The sequence below is a fragment of the Mus pahari genome, chromosome 10, assembly GCF_900095145.1.
Source record: "Mus pahari chromosome 10, PAHARI_EIJ_v1.1, whole genome shotgun sequence".
Classification (NCBI taxonomy): Eukaryota; Metazoa; Chordata; class Mammalia; order Rodentia; family Muridae; genus Mus; species Mus pahari.
Genome location: NC_034599.1, coordinates 193,789 through 221,331, shown reverse-complemented (window position 1 = coordinate 221,331; position 27,543 = coordinate 193,789). Strand labels below are relative to the sequence as shown.

General features: G+C 37.3%; 1 protein-coding gene and 1 pseudogene across 3 annotated transcripts in view; one reads left to right on the top strand and one right to left on the bottom strand.

Moving 5' to 3' along the window:
* The window catches only part of Gucy1a2 (guanylate cyclase 1 soluble subunit alpha 2), a 276,470-nt gene that overhangs the window by 228,962 nt on the left and 19,965 nt on the right, over nucleotides 1–27,543 (bottom strand). For both annotated transcript variants that reach the window (XM_021206936.2, XM_029543056.1), the window contains exon 2: nucleotides 5,802–5,863. In XM_021206936.2, coding sequence (XP_021062595.1) covers nucleotides 5,802–5,863 — 62 coding nt within the window. The remainder of the gene's footprint in view (nucleotides 1–5,801; nucleotides 5,864–27,543) is intronic.
* On the top strand, nucleotides 9,483–11,764 carry LOC110327748 (annotated as a pseudogene). Its single transcript, XR_002380846.2, has one exon. The product of XR_002380846.2 is annotated as an X-ray repair cross-complementing protein 5 pseudogene (transcript).

The following is a 27,543-nucleotide window of genomic DNA, read 5'->3' as shown; positions in this document are numbered from 1 at the left end:
GGGGGGAGGGGTATGAGAAACTTTCGGGATAGCATTTGAAATGTAAATAAAGAAAATAATAATAAAATAAAATAAAAAGATGATGTCTTGTAAAATATAAAATCAGATTATTTTACAAAGTCGTTCTTGCACATAGATGTAGAAAACTAATCATAAATGTGATGCTATGCAAGTAAATTTATGCTAAAAAGTGTACAGGGTCAGTAACATTTCAAAATTTAAAATTATAATGGATAGAGATGCTAATATTAGCCCCTCAGGTTATACCCATCACGTGCGTAACTTTTTAGTTCACTATTCTACTACTCACATACTTCTAGATTATAATTTATTCATTTATCCCCTCTCTACCCATCTTTCTAAAAGTTAGTGGGTAGGTTGGGCAGCAGGGAAGGGGGTGGGAGGGGATAGAGGATTTTTGTAGGGGAAACTAGGAAAGGGGATAACATTTGAAATGTAAATAAAGAAAATAGCTAATAAAAAATGTTAGTCTCTCACACATGTCAACCACTAACAAAAACAAAGGGAAATGGAATAAGCAAGATAAATGAAAAAAGAAAAGGTAATAACAGCCAATGATGATCAATGTGAAACTACAGGTGATAGTGTAATAGAAAATGACTGGTTTGGAGACTGAGGTCAGAGAAGGGGAGATTCTTGAGGTTCAGTGCTCAAGGAAGACCTTTGAGAAGTGATGTAATTCTAGCAGAGACCTACATATAGAGAAAAAGTAGTATGCAGACATCTGCAACTAGAACATTCAAGAAAATAGTATATATCCCAAGACTGATCTTCAAAAAACTAGAAATAGGAGTGAAATAAAAAGAAAATTGTAGAAGACAATGGACTTTTTTAAGTAGAGGTCAGATGACAGAGAATTCACATTTTAATCTATCCTAATGGACAATTCTACGGCTTATCAAGACCATTCAAGTTAAAATCTCTGAATTCATTAGATCATTAGAGTGACCTGATGACTTGTCAGAAATATTGATCTTGATCTCACCTCAGATTTATGAAACTAGCAACTCTGGTGATAAACATGGGGGTTAATCTTGAGAATGACTATGAAGATGCTTCCAGTAATGGTCAACATGTGTGTCAGTGGACTGAATGGAAAACATTCACCTTGATCATCAGTGCCATTATCCAATAGGGTGGGGATCTGGGATGGGACAAAAGAAAAAGAGGGAGGCTAGCACATTCTTATATGCTCAACTCTTCTTAAACAGATGAACTTTTTTGTTGTTATTGACTATGGACATTATATTCATCAGCATTTAAATCAAAATTTACATTATAAATTCTCCAAGATGGCTTTAGAACTTCATCAGGATGAGGAATTTACTGTTCTCTTTATTCTGTAGCTTCCATCTTTTTAGACTGTACAGTTATTGATTTCACTCCAGTGCGCAACCAGCCACTGTGAAACTATTCAGCTTCTGATCATAAAAGTCAAACTAATACATTGTCATTTGTGAGTGAGTGAGGGTGTGTGTGTATGAACACATACATGCACATGTATCCATAAATATATGTAGTTACAAGGTAAAACACATAATTTATAAGTCATTCTTTATAATAAAAACTCAGGACTAGTCGGCAATGTGTAGAAACCAGAAAGCCATATCAAAATCTCTCAGTAAGAGATGACAAAAATGCTGCTGCTGCTGCTGCTGATGATGATGATGATGATGATAAGAATAGTAGAGAGAAAAAGATTTTATTACATAGCATGAACATATTATTTTAAAATTCATTTTTCCAATAAAAATTATCTCTATGAATACATGAAAATGTGAAAACTAAATTAAAATATAGAATAATTGTGCAAAGATGAAAAACCTCTGCCAGAAAGGTTATATTACTCCACAACAAGAGGCTCCATCCTCTTTGTGATCCTTTGAACAGTGATCCTTAAGTCCAGTGTTAGGTTTTCAGAGGCTCCAAAAAGCCTTCAGGAGTTTCTATGTGCAACAGTTATAAGAACTCAAGGAGTGGTGAACACTGCCTTTGATATTGATATGTAAAACAGATCAAATGACACAGTTTTAAGGAAAGAAGAAGGAAAATTGATAAGCCAGAGATTGAGACTACATTAAGAAAGGAAAAAGACAAACACTCTGTCATCTCTCCTGCTTTAGCTTCTCAATCTATGTTTTCCAAATTACTACAATATTTGCCTATGAGAAATGTAATTTTCAGAAAGTAGGAAAAAACAATTTTTTGTTAGGAGTAAATATGGAAAATAATGGTTTGTGACACTTATTCTCCACTGTTTGAGATGTCCTTAAGTGTAGAAAACACATCACATTTCACAGTAGAAATAACTGAACTATTTTCTGAGCAGGAGCAGCACACATGTGTGAAGGCATTAGTCCCAGTGTTAACAATGTTAGCTTTCCTCTTTTTTCAATTTTGTAAAGAGAAATACAGTGCAGACAGCCTTAAAGTCAAATAAGAAAGTTGGAAAAGGAAGCTATACAATGAGAAGTAGGGACAAGAGAAGACAGAGTCAAGAAAGGCAAGTGCAATGAGACTGTAGCCAACTAGCTCCTTAGAATCCATCAGCATCAAGACAAATGAAGGCATATGTGGACCATATCCTAGACAGTATTCAAGTAAACAGACTGATTGTCCATTTTAATAAAGTATGACATCAGGTCACCTTGTTATAAACAGATTATCCATAGTCCTTATTCTGTATTGGACAGAATAAAGAGAACTAGGAAAAGACCATTTAACAAGCAAGAAGGGAATCATCTCAGTTTATATCAACATACATACTAAGGAGAGGTATGGCAGTTAGATAAGAGAGAACTACTTCCTACCAATAGCCAAAGGCTACTCCATTAATTGTCACAGTGATGTCAATTGTCTATTTCAATGAAAATGTACATGTTCCTTTCACAATTTGTCCCTATGGCAATGCAATTTGGGTCATAAGTAAGAGCATTTCAACAATTACTTGGTTCCAAAACAAAGACTGGCACTTATAACTTTAAAAACAATACTTTGACTTTAATCACTGGCATTACCATTAAAATATTTAAAATAATAATAACAAATATACAGCACTTATTATAATTGACAAATTGTTTAGGTATATGAACTAAGTTAAGCCACAGAGCATACTTTGAAAGCGGCAACTTCAATGGGTTATTGGTCTTATTTAAAAATATACAAAGAAAGGTAAACTTGGCATTCTTTTGCTCCATTAAGATAAACTATTTTAGATACTGTCAATAAGACAAAAAGGCAACCAACATGTTGGGAAAATATCTTTACCAATCATATATCTGATAGAGGGCTAATATTCAATATAATCAAAGAACTCAAGAAATAAGATTCCAGAAAACCAAATAACCCTATTTAAAAATGGGGTACAGACCTAAAAAAGAATTTTCCACTGAGAAATATTGAATGGCCAAAACACACCTAAAGAAATGTTCAACATCCTTAGTCATCAGGGAAATGCAAATAAAAACAACGCTAAGATTCCACCTCACACCAGACAGAATGGCTAAAAAACTAACACTCAGGTGACAGCAGATGCTGTCAAGCATATGGAGAATGAGGAATACTCCTCCATTGCTAGTGGGATTGAAAGCTGTTACAACCACTCTGGAAATCAGTTTGGCAGTTCCTCAGAAAACTGGACAGAATACCTCCTAAGGATCTAGCTATACCACTGAGCATATACCCAGTAAATGCTCCAACATGTAATAAGGACACAGGCTCCACTATGTTCATAGAAGCCTTATTTATAATAGCCAGTAGCTGGAATGGACTCAGATGTCCTTCAACAGAAGAATGGATACAGAAGATGTGGTACATTTACACAATGGAGTACTACTCAGTCAAAAGAAAAAAGAAAAAAGGAAAAACCCACAAAGAATACATAAGATACAATCGACAGAATTCAAAAGGCTCAACAAGCCAAAGTGCCCGAGTGAGGATGCCTCAGTCTCACTTGGGAGAGAGAAGAAAGCAATTACAAGTGGAGAGGGAGGAACAGAGGCACTTGAGAGGGAATGTGGACAGGGTGGGAGTGAGGCAGTGGGGGGTAGAGAGGAACCTGATCTGGTATTGGGTAAGGGAAAAGGACTAAAGCTCTGAAGACCAGCAGAAAGAATGTAAACAGGCAACCTCAGGAAAGAGGAGGTTGGGGTGGGGGACTCCCCAGAATGCATCAGAGACCTGGGAGGTGAGAGACTCCCAGAACTCATAGGGAGGGACCTTTAATGAAATGCCCTACAGTAGGGAGAGGGAACTTATAAAACCCACCTCCAGCAAGAAAACAAGACATCCAGTGAGCCATGGGGTTGCCATCCCACAGTAACACATCTGAATCATAATTGTTTCTGTCTGAATAAATTACAGGGATGGAAATGGAGAGGAGCCTGAGAAAAAGAAGGTCTAGCAACAGGCCCAAAGTGGGATAAAGCTGAAGGGGAGGTCTCAAGGCTTGACACTATTACTGAAGCTATGGAACGCTCACAAAAAGGAGCCTAGTATGACCACACTCCAGAATACCCAACAAGCAGCTGAGTCAGATGCAGATATTTACACCCAACCAATGGACAGAAGCTGCTGACCCCTGTTGTTGAGTTAGGGAAGGCTGAAAGTAGCTGATGAGAAGGGCAACCCTGTAGGACCAGTCACCTCAATTAATCTGGACCCCCGAGATCTCTCAAACATTGGACCACCAAACAGGCAGCATACACCAGGTGATATGAGGCCCCCAACACACATACAGTAGAGTACTTCCATGTCTGTCTTCATTCAGAGATGAAACAGCTAACCCTCAAGAGACTGGAGGCCACAGGGAGTTAAGAGATCAGGTGGGGTGGGGGTTGGGGCATCCACATGGAGATGGGGTGGAGTGGGGAGGAGGTGTGGGATGTGGAGCAGTCTGATGGGGAGGAGCAGGGAATGGAATATAGAGTGTAAAAAAATGAATTACACATAAATTTAAAACAAACAAAAAAAAAAGCATTAAAAGAGTTTGACTTTTTACAAGCCAAACTATTGCAGCACAAAGAAAGTACTAGCAAGGTATAGTAACAATATCCATTGTTTCTAATGTTAATTGATTTAATATGACAAGCTAGATTAATCACAAAAGTAAATTTTAGTTTTTTACTATTTGCCAAACTGCTTTTTACTACGGTCAATTAAGAGTAAGTTTAGGCTTATTTATTTGGAGTTTTCTGACTGAAAATTTTTTTCACTGAAATATCACTTAATCATGACATCTAATTTGGGGGTTATTAACATAACCATTACATTTTATTAAAATATCTCTGTACTGGTGAGGTCTTCATTTCTTACTTTTTTATATGAAGTATTACTAATACACACAATTTTCAAACCCATTTTAAGAAATGGATACTGACAGACAAATCAGGCTAAAACAAGACCTATCCTTAAAGTTGATTGCAGCCAAACTCTATGTAAAGACTCAAATCCCCATTCAAAGACTCTACTTGGTACCGACAATCCTTCAATAGAAGAAAAACAAAATTATAAGATTCAGTCTTACAAATGGAAAATAAGAACATAAGAGAGAGAGAAAGTGTGAGGAAAACAAAAAAGAGAATTTTGTTTTTCATTTAAAAGAAAACACAAATAAACCAAAGTATTTTTTCCTATAAAGGACTCTTATTAATCCTAGCCTACATGTTCACAGACACCATAAAGTTAGCTTCAAGAGCACACTAACTTACAAGATCAACAGCTGTACTTGTTAAGTCACTTTTAAGTGTTTCCATCAATAGCCAAAATCCATTTTTACTCACCCGATAACTTGATGTTCATAATACTGCAATGTCCTCTTGAGAGTCATGTGTATCGTCTGAGGCTACAGTATGATAACAAGAGTGAAAACACATTATTAGTTCATCAGTATGGTTTCCAATCTGAGGACAGGCAGATTTACTTTATAAATATTGTTACTTTACAGTATTAGTGCATTTTCCATCTGGACATTTGTATTCCCCAGAGGAGCTAAATGACCTAGCCAGCAATTTCCCAGTTTCCCACTGTTGAGTGCAGTGGTCTTTCCTACCCCCTACTCAATTATTTTGATGAACGGTTATTAATGAGTATTTAAATACTCAATGGCTGTAATGGAAGGTTCAGGAGCAACAGGAAAAGGCATTACTAGAATGTGACTTGCATTCCTTCCCAGGCACTGTGTATAATCCCTGTGAGATAATGACTAGCTGAAAAAATCACAACTTTATTTTTTTTCTTTTGTGTTTTAATGAGACTTTCAAAGGGAGTCTGGAAGTAACAGTAAATTGAGTTAAAATTTTCAGCTCTATAATTAAATATTTTAAGCTTAATGTTCTTTTCTTTTTGTATTAGTTTTATATCTAGAAGAACTCATAGGATGGCGGGGATAAGATGGGAAGCAGTGTCCCAGATTCCATTAGTAATACTTCAAGTCAGCCTAACTTCCTGTGTGCCTCAAGAAATATCAAGCAGAGGATTGTTCTCCTGTCTCATGGACAGGCGACTAGTGCTTTGGGTTGTTCTCTCATGTCTTCAAAAGATAAGTTTGTAGCTCATGAATGAATAATGTAATCTTCTCTCACAATGGCAGGTTAAGATACTTTATTATTCCTAAGTCAAGGAATTATTGTCAGATTTATCTAAACAGTAGGGTCCCAAATTTTGAAAATCTACATATACGAGTAAATTGTATCTAAGAACATTAGTTTTATTAGGATGTTATGGTAACTAATTTCTCAATGAGACATTAGTATCATACCACCAACCCCAAGACTGAGAGATCACAATGGAAGAGGAAACAAATATTATAGGGGCCAGAAGTAGTGAAATAATATTTTTCAGACATCACAGAGCTGTTACACACATGAACATAAAGCAGCTGTAGTTTCCTGCGCAAAACCTACAGCAGATTGAGCCAGCCGAAATCCCAACATGTATCATGAGTCCCACCCCTATCTGAGAAGTTATTGGCAAATGGTAGCTGCTGGTAGAGAAAAAACCATCAGTTTTCTTCAGGGATGTGGCTCCTGACAACCTAACAATGTTCCAGAAGATAAACTTATAACACTCATAAACATACAGGAAGGAGACTTAAGTGAACTTAGTGAAGTTCTATTCTTTGTTTTTTGTTTGTTTGTTTGTTTGTTGTAAGTATATAATGCCATGAAGGAAGTGGGGAGAGAAATGGGAAAAAGATTACATGATAAAGGGGAGATTTGATCAAACATATATGCATATATGAAATTCTCAATTTCTGTTGACTATAATTCTCAAAATATTTCTGTTTACTATAGTCCAACAGAAAGAAAGCCATCATATGCTTAGTAAAATGTTGATACATTATACCAAGGATAAATTTTAGAAATTATGTCAATAACATATGTTCTTCCATATTTAAGTACCATTACAATTTGGTAACTAATGGATTCTACAAAACAAGTATCTGTGAGAAGGTCATCTGTAGAAAATTCCAGTGCTAAGCTCAGAAAGAGTTAATCAGTTCTTGATTCTAATTCTTCAAAGTGAATCTTAAAAGCATATAAAGAAGGCACAAACCTCTGTTAATTTTTATTCAACCCAACCCACATTATCTCTATATAAAAAAATCATGAATAAATTTGGTGATCTACCTTCAATCTTTTCATACCTCCATTGATTAGAAATGTTTGCTTTAGAGCCAGAACCAAGTTTATGCAATAAAATAAAACAGGGTACACACTGTAACATATAAAGTATGTATGTCTAGGTCAGAGTATCATTTCATTGTAGAAATTTAAGGCCTTGGATGTAGTCTTTACCTAGACAAAGCCAAGGTATGAATTAATGTTAGAAAAAAAATCAGACTCTATGTATTCAAAGTGGGACATTTTGCCTACTTTCCCTTCTCTGATGGAATTTTGTGTGTCATAACCTGTGCAGGGACTGTGTATGTTTCTACAGTTTCTGTGAATTCATTTGTGTGTCTGCCCCGTTGTACTTGAAAGGCACTTTTTCCTTGGAGTCATCTATCACTTCTGAGTCTTACAATTTTTCTGCCTCCTCTTCTCCTCTTACACTAAATTGAAAGATAAAGAAGATATCAAACTAGTACAGAGGTCTTTACTAATCAGGGAAGAATCAAAGCAGAATAAATAGAATATACCTAGGAAAGAAAAAATACTCCTGAACCAAGAAATCATGAGGCATTTTGAGAAATCTAAAGAGTGGAGTAAAAAGGACTGCTTCAGTGCTCATGAAAAGATGTTCTCACAACCAAGCCCCCTGAGAGGTCTCTAGCACAGAGCCTGCAATTACCAGAATGATCTTATTTGTCCAAAAGAATAATTATTCCCTACATTAGGAATTTTTACATCATTTAAAGGTACATGTTTGCAAAAACGTTTGTGCTGGTTAAAAGCTGATTTTTGTTCTTGTGAAAGGATTTTAGTTTACAAACACATCAGATGAAATCGTTCTTGGGGTACAAGCAAAAATCCTTCAGCTTGGTAAACTTATTCACTTGTTCTTTCTTAACATAAGCTAGTGGTTACATTACAGTGGCCTGAACCATGAAGAGGGTGGCTGGTTGCAAGACATCTCCCAAATGGAGCCAAGAACAACTTCAACACCATCCTTACCCCCTAGAATGCCTTAGAAGTAGGGATTCACTTCCATTTTCAGATATCACTTCATGGCCTCAAGTTAATGTGTTACCAGTGAGAGATATCTTCACATAGTCTTTCTGTTTTGAATAAGAATAATGAAATGAAAGACTAAAAATATATTCCTAGTGAGAGAGACTACTTTTTCATCATGTCTTTACTGTGGTGAGATTGAGGAAAGAACTCACTGAATTAAGTGCTTACCAAGCAATGCATGGTGGCACACCCCAATTACTGAGGAGGCACTGAGACAGGAGGATTGTCAGTGGCCAACTAGTTTAACTGAACAAGAAAGCCACAGATACAGAGACAAACGCTGTCTCAAATAAACTAATGAGAATTGGAGAAAGACAACTGACTCTGATTACTGGTCTCTACACATATGCTTGCACAACACACACACACACACACACACACACACACACACACACACAAACACATGTCAGAACTACAAATACATGCACACATATATGACTGTACAACACACACACCCCTACACTATACACATAAACACCTATATCTGTACCACACACAAACAAAAATGCTTGCAACTAATATACAGACATACATATATGAACTTGAATCACACACATATACATATACACCCATGACTGTACCACACAGACATATAGAACATGTAGATGCCTGCACTACACAATGGAGGGAGGGAGGGAGGGAGGGAGAGAGAGAGAGAGAGAGACAGAGAGACAGAGAGAGAGAAGAGAGACAGAGACAGAGACAGCGAGAAATTTTTAAAACACTCTTAACTAAATGTTCATGTGTGCTAATGATGCAAGTCAGCATAGAAAATGGGGAAAAAGCATGGCGTGGTCCGGTAATAAGGCAGCTGTTGTGCTGTGTGTAGATGTGGGGGTTGCCATGGGTAACTCCTTTCCTGGTGAAGAATCCCCAATTGAACAAGCAAAGAAAGTGATGACTATGTTTGTCCAACGACAGGTATTCTCGGAGAGCAAGGATGAGATCGCGTTAGTGCTCTATGGCACAGACGGCACTGATAATGCTCCTGCTGGCAAGGACCAGTATCAGAACATCACAGTGCACAGACACCTAATGTTACCAGATTTTGATTTGCTGGAAGACATCGGGAGCAAAATCCAAACAAGTTCTCAACAAGCTGACTTCCTGGACACCCTGATTGTGTGTATGGATTTGATTCAGCGTGAAATCATAGGAAAGAAGTTTGGGAAGAAGCATATTGAAGTGTTCACTGACCTCAGCAGCCCGTTCAGCCAAGACCAACTAGACATTATAATTTGTAACTTGAAGAAGTCTGGCATCTCTCTGCAGTTCTTTCTGCCTTTTCCAATCAGCAAGAATGGTGAGCCTGGCGAGAGAGGAGACATCGACTCCAACTTGGACCACCCCAAGTCCTCCTTTCCTCAAAAAGGACTTACTGAACAGCAAAAGGAAGGCATCCGCATGGTGACAAGGGTCTTTAGAAGGTGAAGACGGGCTGGATGAAATTTATTCCTTCAATGAGAGTCTAGACAACTGAGCATCTTTAAGAAGATTGAGAGGCGTTCCATGCCCTGGCCCTGCCAACTGACCATTGGCCCCAACTTGTCTATAAAGATTGTAGCCTATAAATCGATTGTACAGGAGAAATTTAAAAAGAGTTGGATAGTTGTGGATGCAAGAACTCTGAAGAAGGAAGATATACAAAAAGAGACTGTTTATTGCCTAAATGATGATGATGAAACTGAAGTTTCCAAGAAGGACACTATTCAAGGGTACCGCTATGGAAGTGATATCATTTCATTCCTTTTTCTAAAGTGGATGAGGAACAAATGAAATATAAATCTGAGGGGAAGTACTTCTCTGTTTTGGGATTTTGTAAATCTTCTCAGGTTCATAGAAGATTCTTCATGGGATATCAAGTTCTAAAGGTGTTTGCACCAAAGGAAGATGAGGTGACAGCTGTTGCCCTTTCCTCCCTCGTTCATGCTCTGGATGAGTTAAACAAGGTTGCCATCGTCCAATACGCTTATGACAAAAGAGCTAATCCTCAAGTTGGTGTAGCCTTCCCTTACATTAAGGATGCCTATGAGTGTTTAGTTTATGTGCAGCTGCTTTTCATGGAAGACTTGCGGCAGTACATGTTTTCCTCGCTGAAAACCAATAAGAAGTGCACTCCCACAGAGGCACAGATGAGCGCTATTGATGATCTGATTGATTCCATGAGCTTGGTAAAGAAAAATGAGGAAGAAGACATTGTTGAAGATTTATTTCCAACCTCCAAAATTCCAAATCCTGAATTTCAGCGATTGTCCTAGTGCCTGCTGCATAGAGCCTTACATCTCCAGGAGCGGCTGCCCCCAATTCAGCAGCACATTCTGAATATGCTGGACCCCCCCCCCCCACTGAGATGAAAGCAAAATGTGAGAGTCCACTGAGTCCACTCTCAAAAGTAAAGAGCTTTTTCCCTCTAACAGAAGTCATCAAGAAAAAGAACCAAGTGACTGCTCAGGACATTTTCCAAGACAATCATGAAGAGGGGCCTGCTGCTAAAAAATACAAGACTGAGAAAGAAGAAGGTCACAACAGCATCTCCAGTCTGTCAGAAGGGAACGTCACCAAGGTTGGAAGCGTGAATCCTGTTGAAAACTTCCGTTTCCTAGTAAGACAGAAGATTGCCAGCTTTGATGAAGCGAGTCTCCAGTTAATAAGTCACATCGAACAATTTTTGGATACCAATGAAACACTGTATTTTATGAAAAGTATGGACTGCATCAAAGCTTTCCAGGAGGAAGCCATTCAATTTTCAGAAGAGAGCAGCGCTTCAACAGCTTCCTGGAAGCCCTTCGAGAGAAAGTGAAAATTAAACAAATCATTTCTGGGAAATTGTTGTTCAGGATGGAGTTACTCTGATCACCAAAGACAAAGGCCCAGGAAGCTCTGTCTCAACTGAGGAAGCCACAAAGTGTCTGGTCCCCAAAGACAAAGCAAAGGAAGATATGACAGGACTTGAAGAAGCCGGTGATGTGGATGATTTACTGGACATGATATAGATCATGGATGCGTGGGGAATCCAAGAGAGCCAGCTCCATGTTGCTGAGAGCTCCAGCAGCATCTCTGAGGCCGTGCAGGGGGACATGAAGCTCTGGCTGTCATCCTAGCAGACAATTTGGGAGTGATCACTCCAGGTCTCAACAGAGTGACCACAAGTACATATATTACTTAGACCCTATTCAAATTTATAAAGAGTCATTATTTTCTGACTGGTATATCAAAAAAAATAAGAAAGAAAGAAGAAGAAGAAAGAAAATGGGGAAAAGTCCCATTCTTCTCACATAGTTTTCTTTACCATTAAGAATAAATTTAAAAACATGATTTTTAGTTTATACTTTGCCTTTAATGTCAAACTTAGTTCAAAATCAAAATCTGATTTATTAGTTATATCTACTTCAGCAGCTTAATTAAACCAACCAAGCAGCAAACACCAGATGATATGAGGCCCCCAACAAATACACAGCAGAGAATGTCTGGGAATGGGTTCAGTCAGACAAGATCCACCTAACTCTCAAGAGATTGAAGGTCCCAGAGAGTGGAGAGGTCTGGTGGTGTGGAGGGTAGGGGATAGAGATACCCTTGCAGAGACGGGGGTAAGGAGGTATGGGATGTGGAACTGTCAGAAGGAGGACTGGGAGAGGGATAAAATCTGGAGTGTAAAAAAAAAAAAAAAGATTACATAAAATTGGAAAAACATATAAGAGTTCTCATGTGTATGTATATTTTATGGGAAATATCTGAAATAAAGCTGTGGGAAACTGCAGGCTGGTATCCAGTCGAGCTGAGGTCTGAACCCTGGTGGTCATAATTCATCTATGTGACACAGTAGGCGTTCCCTCATGCTCCTGGAACTCTGGCCCCTGCCTAAGTTACCACCTCCCACAGCCCCCACAAGAGAAGCATGGTCAGTAGTCAAGTAAGCAATGGCCCAAGCTTCTGACCTTCAGGCTAATCTCCTCCCCAGTTTCCTAGCAACAGTGAAGACCATAAAAAGGGGTGTTCAGCCCCCACCTTGCTTTTCTCTCTCTCTTACTCCTTTGTTCCTTTACCTCTCACTTCTCTCTCTTCTTTCTCCTCTTCCCTTTCTCTTTGTCTTCCTCTTTCCTCTAATCTCTTCCTCTTTCTCTTTTACTCTCTCTCTCTCTCTCTCTCTCTCTCTCTCTCTCTCTCTCTCTCTCTCTCCTACCTTCTTTCTTTCTCCCTGCATTTCTATAATAAAGCTCTTAAACCATAGAGTGTCTCTGCTCCATCTAGAATCCACTGCACCACTCTCATCAGTATTGGGAACTTCTTCCCCTATTCCCTCTCTCCTACAACCCTGGGGCGCTAGCAAGGTAGCTTGGGGGGTCCCGGTAGGGGGCCACCCCTTTTCCACCCCCCACCACATGGGTCAGGCATGCACACCCGGGGCCCTGTGTGTGGCAGTCTCCCCAGGTCCGCCTGCCCAGAGCAGAGGAACTCTGGCCAGATGCAGCATATTTTTCTTCACCACTTCTCCCTGGGCCAACCCACGGACCTCCCCCCTTTATTTTTTTGTTCCTAACATAAAGCAATATGTCTGGCACATAGTAATTTGATAATAAATATGTACTCATTGCTTGTGCCAAAGAGAAAAGCATGTTCTTGATCTCCACAGTCCCAAAATCTCTTGGAGAACAAAAATGTGCAGGCACATGGGCGTGTGTGTGTGTGTGTGTGTGTGTGTGTGTGTGTGTGTGTGTGTATGTGCACAGGCAGCATAAATGACTTGTTAGTTGATGAAACTGTATGTTAATCTCATTTTTACAGAGATGAAGAAATGCAATCAGGGAAGGATATATTCTACAAGATCACACAGGCAATAACTTACTAAGGCACTGAAAGACTAGCTTCAAAATGTGTCTTATTTCTATTACATACCCTTATAAAACTCCTGTAATATTTACATTCTGTGATTGTTTTACTTGATATACGTAACTTTTACATGACAAAGCTTTTCATTGTACAAAATGTGTAATTTTAAATAAACGAACTCCTCATTTCTGTTTCCTAACATATACTCACAAGGTATAGACATAATGGAAATGACAGAATGGGCTTGAAGAATTACCCATAGATAAATATTTTATTTATTTGAATATGTTAGAATTATCTATCAGAGTCAAAAATTAAGAGATAACTTAGTATACAAAATTGCAAACTCTCTAGTTTTGGGCTTTTCAACCATCTGTCCACCTCTGGGGAACTTTGTTTAAAAAATACCAGTGACTGAATGTTACCCCTACAATTTCCATTTCATCTTGTCTGGAGAAACCCAGCTTTCTCTAATGTATCGTCAAGAGTAAAATATTCTTTTCAACCTTTGAGTATGAGGAACAAGACCAATATGCAAATCTTATCCCAAAAGGTCAGTGGTAGGAAGAGTTATTTCTTTATTTAAACATCAAGAAAAAATGTCTAAGAAACACTCACTCACAGTTGCTAAATTCAAGCACTATCACTAATGAATTAAAAGCTAATGTATTTTTATATTGACAAAAGTTATGCTGCTGGAAGCATAAATATAAAATTTGGGGGACTGTTTCTTTGTAATTAATTCCATATATACGAGAGCTCAGTTTTGTGCTTATATGAACCTAAGTTACAACAGTTGATATAATTAGTCTGTTTTATGACAGGTGCTGCACTTTCAGTCCATCACATTTATTAACTCCTTCAGTCTTTACATCATTATCCTGAGGTATGTGTTGCTATTTTCCTCATTTAAAAACATGTTAAAACCGAAACACAAGTATTTCAAGTTTCTCTGTGTCGTAGGGGTAAAAAGAGGCAAAGACACAGTTAAAAATCCATGGATCTGGCTGCAGGATCCAAGAACATAGCCTTCAACCTATACTGCACTGTCTTAGTTAGAGTTTATTGCTATGAAGAGACAGCATAGCCACAACACCTGTTATAACAGAAATGATTTATTTTGAGCTTACAGTTTCCAAAGTTTATTCCACTACTGTCGTAGTGGCAAGCATGGCAGCGTGCAGGGAGACATGGTGCTGGAAAGGAGCTCATAGTTCTTCATCCTGGTTTGCAGATAGCAGGAAACTATATACCACACTGAGTATAGTTTAAGCACATGAGGCCTCAAAACCTACTCTCACAGTGACATATTACCTCTAAGAAAGATTACTCCAAAACTTCGCCTCCTACTAATGACAATCCTTATGGGCTAAGCATTCAAATATGATTCTAAAGGGGCATTCCTATTTTAACTACCACATGCACATAATATTTAGCTAAGCACTTTAGAGTATGAGTTTTCATACTTGCTGACCTACAAGTATTGCTACTCTAATGAAATCGACAAGTGTTCTTATTATTACCTGAAGAAAGAGAGCCAAACTTGAAATGCTCAACCATGCAAGATTAATTTAAAAAAATGCATACTTCTATTTCCACATGGAGAACATTTCCCATTTCCTCTCCTAAGAAAATGTCTTCAGTAAGAAACTATTTACTAATGTTTAATATCAACATAAAATTAAGGAAGCACATGCAACCGAGTTATTTGTAGTTTTTCTTTGGACTACATATCTTTGTTTTAATCAAACTGTATTTTAAAAGAAATGAAGAGGCAAAAGCAAAACATTGAAGCTATCTCTCTTCAATGCTTATCCACATTCCCTCTCCTTTAAGCCTTCTCTCATCCCTTAACTTACTCTTTCTTCATCTTCAGGATGCCTAGTGTCTTCCTCTTGCTTCTGATAAGCCAATTTCCACCACCTTAGTCCAAATTCCAGAAACTGGTAACCCCACAACCATTCACTAGGTATTCTTTTTCTTTTAAATCATTAAAATTTTTAATCTAAGATAGCTCAATCAGTAACTAGCAAGGACGAGGACATGAATTCGGTTCCCAAGCTAGTTGTAGTAGTGCACATTTATAATGACAAAACTGGGAGGGAGAGATAAAAAGAGACCTAGGATTCACTGGCACTGAGAGAACCTAGCTCTCTGCACACACACACATACCCTCTCTCTCAAATACATGAAAGGAGAGCTGGGAACGACGGCTAAGCAATAATTAAGAGCACTTGGTGCTTTTGCAGAGGACCAGGACTTATTTCCCAGCAACTAACAACCACCTGTAATTCCAGTTCCAGTGGATCGGATGCTATCTATATGCTGTACTTCATAGGCATGGTATGCACGTGGTACACATACATTAATGCAGGCAAAACACTTATACACATAAAATAAAAATAAACAGAAATTATACAAATAATGAATAGTATCCAAGGAATGAAATTTGAGGTTGCCTACTTGCCTCAGAAGGCTTGCATACACATATTACATATTCATATGCATCCTAATGCCGGAAAACACACACACACACACACACACACACACTTGAATTCCTTTAGTTTCATTGTACTGGCCTGTTTTGTGTGTCAACTTGACACAATTTGGAATTATCACAGAAAAAAAAAAGTTTCAGTTGAGGAAATGCCTCCATTAAATACAGCTGTAAGGAAGAGGAGAACAAACAGTCATGTCCAAGTCACAACAAGGGAGGCACTTTTTTCAAAGTACAAAATCCCTTTGTTCATTAAGGCATCAACACCAAATTAAATGAAATAATCAAAACTGCTTTTATTATATGCCAATAGATGTCAATGGGTCAAATTATGTCTGACATTATTAATGAAACTAGTCAAAACAAGTTATCTGAAACAACCCATTCACTTCTCATGAGCGATATGGCTATAGACATCACTAGTCTTGCTAAATATACAATGATATTCATCTTCCCAGCCATACACTAAAGTTATTGCACATAAACAAAAGAAGAAAAATCAACTGCAGATTAATAATAAAACCTTTAAATAAAAAATCTATTTTTACAAATACAGCTATGCTACTAGCCTTTCTTGCAAAATTAGAAAAAGTATCTTCACATGGGAGCGAAAATCTTGAGGGGTAGGAATAAATGTCTTAACCTTTTCATGCAAGAAATACTTCAGAAAAGCTCATGGTTGTCAAGTACAACATTGCATAGTGAAGCACACTTAAGCACAGTCAAAATACTGGAAAACAAGCAGTCCTTTTCTGAGGGACAGAAAAATTTCAGGAAAATGGAATGGCATATCAAATGACCAGAACTATTAATTTTCCTAATTGTGAAATCTTCTTGGTAAATATATGCAAAACTGGTAAGAAAAGTAAAAGAAAAACATTAATTAAAATTAAAGCAATATTATAATACAGTTGAAGTTCTAGACAGACTAGTAGAAGACCATCTGCAAGATTTCAACCAATATCTATGCCATTCTCTTTACATACCTTTGAAAGATCCCACAAGAAGATATAATTAAGGTTAATATAATGCTAATTGACATATGGGAATTCAAAGTGACTACCTTTGTTATATTAAACATGTTCTAATTAACAAAGCACAGCAGGTATATCATTCTTATTTTTTTAATTAGATTTTTTTTTATTTACATTTCAAATGTTATCCCCTTCCCTAGTTTCCCCTCTGAAAATCCTATCCCCTCCAGCTCACCCTGCTCCTCAACCCACTCACTCCCACTTCCTGGTCCTGGCAATCCCCTATACTGGGGCATAGAACCTTCACAGGACCAAGGGCCTCCCCTCTCATTTATGACCAACTAGGCCATCCTCTGCTACATTTGAAGCTAGAGACAAGAGTCCCAATGTGATTCCTTTGGTGTTTTAGACCCAGGGAGCTCTATGGGTACTGGTTAGTTTATAGTGTTGTTCCTTCTATGTGGCTGCCAAACTCTTCAGCTCCTTGGGTAATTTCTCTAGCTCCTTTATTGGAAACCCTGTGCTCCATCCAATGGATGACTATGAACACCCACTTCTGTACTTGCCAAGCACGGGCAGAGCCTCTAAGGAGACAGCTATATCATTATCCTGTCAGCAAAAATCTTATTGGCATCTGCAATAGTGTCGGAGATTGGTGGTTATTTATGGGATAGATCCCCAGGTGGGACAGTCTCTGGATGGTCGTTTCTTCACTTTCTGCTTTGAACATTGTCTCTGTAACTCCTTCCATGGGTATTTTGTTCCCCCTTCTAAGAAGGATCAAAGTATTCACACTTTGGTCTTCCTTCTTGAGTTTCATGTATTTTGCGAATTACATCTTGGATATTCTGAGTTTCTGGGCTAATACACACTTATCAGTGAGTACACATCATGTGTGTTCTTTTGTGATTATGTTACCTGACACAGGAGGATATCCTCCAGATGCATCCATTTGTCTAAGAATTTCATAAATTCATTGTTTTTAATAGCTGTGTAGTACTCCATTCTGTAAACGTACCACATTATCTGTATCTATTCCTCTGTTGAGGGACATCTGGGTTCTTTAAATTTTCTGGCTGTTATAAATAAGGCTATTATGAACACAGTACAGCATGTGTCCTTATTACAAGTTGGAACATCTTCTGGGTATATGCTCAAGAGAGGAAATGCTGGATCTTCTGGTAGTACTATGTCTAATTTTCTGAGGAACTACCAAATTGATTTGAACAGTGGTTGTATCAGCTTGCAATCCAACCAGCAATGGAGGAGTGTTCCTTTTTCTCCACATCCTTGCCAGGATCTGCTGTCACCTGAGTTTTTGATCATAGCCATTCTGACCAGTGGTGTGAGGTGGAATCTCAGGGTTATTTTGATTTGCATTTCCCTGATGATTAAGGATGTTGAACATTGTTTTAGGTGCTGCTCAGCCATTCGGTATTCCTCAGTTGAGAATTCTCTGTTCAGCTCTGTACCCCATTTTTAGTAGGGTTAGTTGGTTTTCTGGAGTCCAACTTCTTGAGTTCTTTATATATATTGGATATTAGACCCTATCGGATTTAGGGCTGGTAAAGATCTTTTCCCAATCAGTAGATTGCTATTTTGTCTTCTTGACAGTGTCCTTGGCCTTACAGAAGCTTTGCAATTTTATGAGGTCTCACTTGTCGACTTCTTGATTGAAACATTAGCACAGGCCAATGGTGTTCTGTTCAGGAATTTTTTTCCCCTGTGCCCAAATCTTTGAAGCACTTCCCCACTTTCTGATCTATGAGTTTCAGTGTCTCTGGTTAATGTGGAGTTCCTTGATCCACTCAGACTTAAACTTTGTACAAGGAGATAAGAATGGATCAATTCACATTCATGATAACCACCAGTTAAGCCAGCACCATTTGTTGGAAATGCTTTTTTCCACTGGATGGTTTTAGCTCCTTTGTCAAAGATCAAGTGACCATAAGTGTGTGGGTTCATTTCTGGGTCTTTGATTCTATTCCTTGGATCTACCTGTCTGTCAGTGGACCAGTACCACAGTTTTTTTATCACAACTGCACTGTAGTACATCTTGAGGCCAGGGGTGGTGATTCCATCTGAAGTTATTTTATTGTTGAGAATAGTTTTTGCTATTCAAGGTTTTTTGTTATTCCAGATGAATTTGCAAATTGTCCTTTCTAACTCAGTGAAAAATTGTGTTGGAATTTTGATGGGGATTGCATTGAATCTGTAGATTGTTTTTGGTAAGATGGCCAATTTTACTATATTGATCCTGCCAATCCATGAGCATGGGAGATTAGAACAGCTATTCCAGCTTGCTTCTTCGGACAGTTTGCATGGAAAATTGTTTTCCAGCCTTTTACTCTGAGGTAGTCCCTGAAGGGGGTTTACTGTAAGCAGCAAAATGTTGGGTCCTGTTTATGTAGCCAGTCTGTTAGTCTATGTCTTTTTATTGGGGAATGGAGTTCATTGATGTTAAGAGATATTAAGGAAAAGTAACTGTTGCTTCCTGTTATTTTTGTTGTTAGAGTTGGCATTCTGATCTTGTGGCTATCTTCTTTTAGGTTTGTTGAAAGATTACCTTCTTGCTTTTCCTAGGGCATAGTTTCCCTGCTTTCTTTGGCGTTTTCCCTTTATTGTCCTTTGAAGGGCTGGATTCGTGAAAAGATATTGTGTGAATTTGGCTTTGTCATGAAATATTTTGGTTTCTCCATCTATAACTGAGATTTTGCTGGGTATAGTAGCCTTGGCTGGCATTTCTGTCTGCTTAGGATCTGTATAGCATCTGTGCAGGATCTAGCTCACATAGAATCTGGTGAGAAGACTTGTGTAATTCTAATAAGTCTACCTTTATATGTTACTTAATCTTTTTCCCTTACTGCTTTAAATATTCTGGCATTGTTTAGTGCATATGGTGTTTTGATTATTACGTGTTGGGAGGAATTTCTTTTCTGGTCCAGTCTATTTGGAGTTCTGTAGGCTTCTTGTATGTTCTTGGGTTTCTCTCTCTTTAGGTTAGGAAAGTTTTCTTCTATAATTTTGTTGAAGAAATTTACTGACCATTTAAGTTGATAATCTTTGCTGCTCTCTTCTTTACCTATTATCCTTATGTTTTGTCTTCTCATTGTGTCCTGGATTTCCTGGATGTTTTGAGCTAGTATCTTTTTGCATTTTGCATTTTCTTTGATTGTTGTGTCCATCTGCACCTGATATTCTCTCTTCCATCTCTTGTATTCTGTTGGTGATGCTTGCATCTATGGCTCCTGATTTCTTTCCTAGGATTTCTATCTCCAGGTTTTTCTCCCTTTGTGATTTCTTTATTGTTTCTACTTCTATTTTTAGATTCTGGATGGTTTTATTCAATTCCTTCACCTGTTTGGATGTGTTTTCCTGTAATTCTTTAAGGAATTTTGGTGCTTCTTCTTTAAGGGGTTCTACCTCTTTAGCTGTTTTCTCCTGTATTTCTTTAAGGGAGTTATTAATGTCCTTCTTACAATCCTCTACCAGCATCATGAGATATTATTTTAAATCCAAATCTTGCTTTTCCTGTGTGTTGGGGTATCCAAGACTTGCTGTGGTGGGAATACTGGGTTCTGATGATGCCAATCAGTCTTGGTTTCTGTTGGTGAGATTCTTACATTTGTCTTTTGCCATCTGGTAATCTCTGATGTTAGATATTCTAGCTGTCTCTGGCTGGAGTTTGTTCCTCCTTGAGTCTGTAAGCCTGTGTCAGCACTTCTGAGAGACCAGCTTTCTCCTGGCAAGACCAGTGCACAGAGGGCTGTGGAACCGCCCCACCTTCTAACTGGGAATGTAGACCATTAGTAGGACAGTGTAGGAGAAGCTCTGTTGTTTCTGTGGCCCATTCTTTTCTGACTGGACCAGCCTTAGAGAGACACCAGAGAGAAAAATGGAGATCTCACCTGAGACCTGGGGTCAGAACACTCCCTGGAGGCAATCTCTCCTCTGACTAGGAACTAAGTATATCATTCTATCACAAGTGAATTACAAGTGAATACAAGTGAATATACTTAACATACAATCAATATAATAAAGTCTTTCTATACAACGTGTGCCTTTTGCAAATATTTACCCCTTTGTTACTTTAACTCAATACTTTCTAGAATAACTATTGGATTTCCACTTGATACAAGACCTAATTTTAGTCAATACTAATTTAAGAAGAAGAAGATTCTTGAAGAGTATGATATACAAAGGCTTATTTATAACACTTCTCCTCATCTGCATGCAATATCACATTTAGTTCACCTGAGGCATTGTGATGCTTGGGAACAACTCCAGAGACTAATAACACCACATTTAGTTTGCATTACAATTCACAGTTTATAAATCATATTCTTTGTTTTCAAAGAATATTAGATGTTCATAGAACTGTCCTGAGTCTGTTTTAATTATCTACATTTGACAGATGAAAAACTTGGGTAATTAGTGAACTTACAATATTTTATGTTTGTATCTGCTGTTTCTGCATCAGCTAATGGGCTGAAATGATACATAAGCCAAAGACCCATACCCCTCATGTGCTTTCTTCACACACTAAGGTTTCTGTCAGTAAATGATTTCACTTTGGTAACCATCAGGAAATGCGTCATGATATCTAAATAAAATTTTTCCCTTACATTTGAAAGCCATGGAAATATCAAATTGTGTTCCCAATCTTATAACATAACAGTCTACTGACTCCACATCACTAGAAAGAGAAAAATCCAACAAGATCCTGAAGGAGATATGAAGTGGTGTTACCTATCATCTGATGATCCAAACAGATAATCAGCATAGTTGTTAAGCATATCTTAGGAATATGATAGCCCTGTCACCAGTGTCTATAATACACTGGACCCCTAAATTAAAGGGAAGCATAGTTGTCTAAGAAAAAATATACCAACTTAAGAATATTAAGAGTGAATCAAATGAAAAGTCTTACTATTGTAGTTTAACTTCAAATAATTAAAACACATTTTAATATACCTATTACTGAGTTCATCAAGAATACTGCCTACTCATTCCTTCTAGTACATTATATAATAATTTAATGTTATAATTAGCTTTGTCAAGGCATATGCTTATACAAATTAACATAATTATAGTTAATGTGTTAAGAGAACAAATATTCTTATATAAAACTTCATTTATAATAATAATAGTCTTCATATTCATAAATCAAACTTCAAGTATTGTACTTCTTCTCTGGACCCTGCAATGTAAGCCATGGCTTTTGTCAGTCTACTCACAGCTGTCTCATCCTTGGGAGGCCAGAAAACAGAGATATGACAGAGGAAAGGCAAACTAGGTCAGCCTAGAGGCAGAGACACAGTGGGGTGGGGGGGAAGTCCATTAGCATTTCTAACACAGGAATGCTGTACACTGAGAACTGAATGTCTGTCAATAGTAAAGTCCAAGAAAACACGCAGGAAATTTCAAACAGCCCCTTTGCAGAAAGTCACTGAGTGGAAGACACATGAGAGATGACATAGAATGAACAGAGAACAATATTGCACATGAAGGGTAAGTCTATTTGTTAAGATGAAGAACTGTGGAAATAAGCTTTGAAACTGAAGTGTAAGGGAAGAAGAATAAAGAATAAAGAAAATGTTATCTGTACACAGTAGATCTTTATTTAATGATAAAGAACAAAGTCATTTTCAGAAAAACTTATAAAGCTAGAGGACATCATGCCATAATAGATAAACCAGACTTTGACAGACAAATAGATGTTTTTCCTCATGTGTGGGAATAATGGAAGTAGAGGAGTGATTACTGGGACTAGAGATCAGAAACGTTAGTTTGTAACAGGGTGTAAACACAATCACAGCACCTTATGTATATTCATGACATATCATAATTACACCTATTATTTTCTACAATTAATATACACTGATAAAGTTCCAATGTGGATAGTTACTGTTTCTCATGGGGGGGGGGCAAATTACCATTCCTTTCTATGCAGAGTACAGCCTCACAGATCTAAGCATGAATAATGTTTAAGTGATTGGATATTATCTTGTGGGTATTAACAAAAAAGTAAATTCCCTGGATCATCTACTCGTCTTAAGCTGAACACTAAGTGATTCAGTAAAAAATAGTCTTTATAATATTAACTGTTATGATGAACATTTTGAAAGATCTTAGTAAAAAAAATTAAAATACAGGTTGTTGGAGAAGGGAGAAGGAAATGTGAAGGTGATCATATTTTATTGTATATGCATGAAATTCTCAAAAACAAAATTTTATAAGAAAAATGATTCCATTAGAACTAAACTGTTAGCTATTTATTGTTATGTGCATGACTTATTAAATAAGAAAAATAAGTATCTAGGAAAAGGAAAAAGTGAAGGGATACAAGAAAAGAAAAAAGGAAACAGGTACCTAGAAAATAAAGAAAGTGACATTGACACAATATTTTTATAAATTATTTCTATAATATTATATTAGTTTTAAATATTTCATTGTGTAAGTTGGCTTCACATATATTAGTAAAAAAATAAATAAATAACCTCACAAACTATGTGGATAAGCATGAACACAGACTCATACCAAACAACAGTGTATAAACTAAAATAATGATTAGAAACAAGGTACTGTTTATCTACACATAATAGTGAAAAAATGACCACACAAACTATGTGGATAAGCATGAACACAGACTCACCCCAAACAACAGGGTATATACTAAGATAATACTTAGAAACAAGATACTATTTATCCACTGAACATTATTTTTAAATATTTTAATTTTAAAAGTTCCATTTTAAAAATATTCTAATTCTTTTGTGTGAATAATTTCCCATTAACCCCTAAATTATACACTGAACTGGTGAGAATTTTGGAACCTTTAAGCATTTACTCCTAAATCTCTAATAAATCCTGAAGAATCTGTTATCATTCCTCAAGTTAATGAAAATGGCTTAAGATTTAAAACAGATGTATAATGGCACATTCTTAGACATGCTAAATATATATATGACTTTTCTTTCTATCAGCATATTAGTCCTGCAGATTATTGACATGAGGCATCTTATATACCTGTATAATTCTTCCCATGCCCACCTGGACAGCTCTTAGAAGTAGCATTCTTTTTCTTTTAAAGTAGAAGGTTTTTTTTGGGGGGGGGGGTTGGGGGTGTTTTTTTTGTTTGTTTGTTTATTTGTTTTTTGTTTTTTCGAGACGGGGTTTCTCTGTATAGCCCTGACTGTCCTGGAACTCACTTTGTAGACCAGGCTGGCCTTGAACTCAGAAATCCGCCTGCCTCTGCCTCCCGAGTGCTGGGATTAAAGGCCTGAGCCACCATGCCTGGCAGAAGTAGCATTCTTAATAATCATAACTACACAGCAGAACTTTGTGGGGACAGAACCAGACTTGATTTTAGGAACACCAGGAGAGTTGTCTTCACTGACACATCACCCTCTAAACCTACTTTTTACCAATAGTTGTTTAGAATTAAGAGATGTAATTTCCAATTAACTTAATATAAAATTGGATTCAAAGTATACTCAGTAACAATATATTGGGATAGACTCATGGAACATATTTGTGACATGAGAGTTTGGTTCAGGGATCAACAAAATGGAGAGAGAAGGATAATAGGAGGAAGGAGAGACAAGTATACATTATTAAAATTAAATTCTTTATAGCCTTTTCTTGTCCTTAATTCATAAAAATTTCAGAATTCTAAATAAGATACAAAGCTAAAATTTCCCTAGGCTTTAACATAACATTGCTTTCCCATCAATTAGTAACTCTAGAAGTGAAACAATAAAATTTGTTAAATAGAATAGAATATAAGAATAATAAAATCTGTTATCTTAAGTTTCTAAAGTATCTTCAGGTAAGGATATCTTGATCTCACTTATAACTCACATAAGGTAATGAATATCTTACTTAACAGTCAAAAGTTGGTCTGATCCATATTTGTGCATTCATGCTGTATATTCATATTCATCATTATAAAGGACCAAGATATTTTCATTGATTCACATGTGAAAGTATCTTTCTACTATATATATTTGAAAAGTTTACATTCGATTCTATCTGAGCCAGTGCTCTGAGCACACCTTGGACACTAGCTCCATATCCACTCCCACAACGTCCAGAAGAAGCTCGACACCCAGGCACTCTACACGCCCATGATCATAGCTGAGGAGCCCAAACATCTACCCCAAAACCCGACACTAGAAGTAACTGGGACCAGCGGGATCCAGGGACCCAGGAACCCCTACCCGTACAGTGTCATGGATTCTTTCCAGTCTGAACTGGTGCCCTGAGCAGACTTTAGGCACTACCTCTGCACCCAGTCCCACAACATTCAGAAGAAGCTGGACTCCCAGGGACTCTGACATGCCCAGGATCATCCAGATCTCAGGAGCTTGGTCACACCAAGGTTTCAGGATCCCAGAAGCAGCTTGACTCCCAAGAGTTCTGACACACCCAGGATGTCAGGATCACATGATCCCATAACCACAGGATCACAAAGACAGGTGGACGCTGAGGAGTTCTGACACAACCATGATCATAGAAGGGACAGGCTCCAGTCAGAGACAGTGAGAGCAGGTATCACTAGGGATAACAAGATGGTGAGAGAAGCATAAGAACATAAGCAACAGAAACCAAGGCTACTTGGCATCACGAGAACTCAGTTCTCCCAACACAGCAAGTCCTGAATATACATACCATCACATTGGAAAAACAAGATTTTGATCAAAAAATCACTTCTCATAATGATGATACAGAACTTTAAGAAGGAATTAAATAACCGCCGTTAAAAAAATGCAGGAGAACACAGGTAAACAGGTAGAAGCCCTTAAAGAGGAAACACAAAAATCCCTTATAGAATTACAGGAAAACACAAGCAAACAGGTGAAGGAATTGAATAAAACCATCTGGTATCTTAAAATGGAAATAGAAAGAATATTCTGCATTACCAACAGAATACAAGAGATAGAAGGCGAATCTCAGGGGCAGAAGATACCATAGAGAACATTGACAAAACAGTCAAAGAAAACTCAAAAAAAAAAAAAAAAAATGATCCTAACACAAAATATCCCTGAAATCCAGGACACAATGAGAAGATCAAACCTAAGGATAATAAGTGTAGAAGAGAGCGAAGATTCACAAATTAAAGGGCCCGTAAATATCTTCAAAAAAATTATAGCAAATAATTTCCCTAACCTAAATAAAGAGATTCCCATAGACATATACAAGGCCTACAAAACTCCAAATAGATTGGACCAGAAAAAAAATTCCTCCTGTCAAATAATAGTAAAAACACCAAATGCACAAAACAAAGAAAGAATACTAAAAGCAATAAGGGAAAAAGGTCAAGTAACATACAAAGGCAAACCTATGAAAATTACAACAGATTTCTTACCAAGAACAGTAAAAGCCAGAAGATCTTGGGCAGATGTCATACAGACACTAAGAGAACGCAGGCAACTATACCCAGCAAAACTCTCAATTACCATAGATGGAGAAACCAAGATATACCATGACAAGACAAATTTTACACAATATCTTTTCACAAACCCAGCCCTACATAGGATAATAGATGGAAAACACTAACACAAGGTGGGAAACTACAACCTAAAAAAAAGTAAGAAAGTAATCTTTCAGCAAACCCAAAAGAAGATAGCCACAAAAACATAATTCCANCTTTAACAACAAAAATAAAAGGAAGTAACAATCACTTTTTCTTAATACTTCTTTACATCAATAGACTCAATTCTTCAATAAAAAGTCATAGAATAAAAAAACTGTATATGTAAACAGAACCCAGAATTTTTCTGCACACAGGAAATGCACCTCAGTGACAAAGACACTACTTCAGAGGAAAAGGCAAGAAAAATTTTTTCCAAGCAAATGGTCCCAAGAAACAAGCTGGAGTAACCATTGTAATATTGAATTAAATCATATTTCAACCAAAAGTTATCAAAAAGGATAAAGAAGGGCAATTCACACTGGTCAAAGGAAAAATCTACCAAGATGAACTCTCAATTCTGACAATCTATGCTCCACAAACCCTTGTACCCATATTCATTTAAGAAACTTTACTAAAGCTCAAAGTACACATTGCACCACACACAATAATAGTGGAAAACTTCAACACCCAACTGTCATCAATGGATAGATCACACAAACAGAAATTAAACAGAGACACAGTGAAACTAACAGAAGTTATGAACCAAATGGGTTTAAGAGATATCTGTAGAACTTTTCATCCTAAAACAACAGAATGTACCTTCTTCTCAACACCTCATGATACTTTCTCCAAAATTGACCAAAAAATTGGTCAAAAGCAAGCCTCCACAGATACAAGAAGATTAAAATAATCCCATGTGTCCTATAAGATCACCATGGACTTAGGCTAGTCTTGAATAACAACAGAAACAACAGAAATCCCACATACACCTGGAAGCTTAACAACACTCTACTCAATGATAACTTGATCAAGAATGAAAGAAAGAAGGAAAGAAAGAAAGAAAGAAAGAAAGAAAGAAAGAAAGAAAGAAAGAAAGAAAGAAAGAAAGAAAGAAAGAAAGAAAGAAAGAAA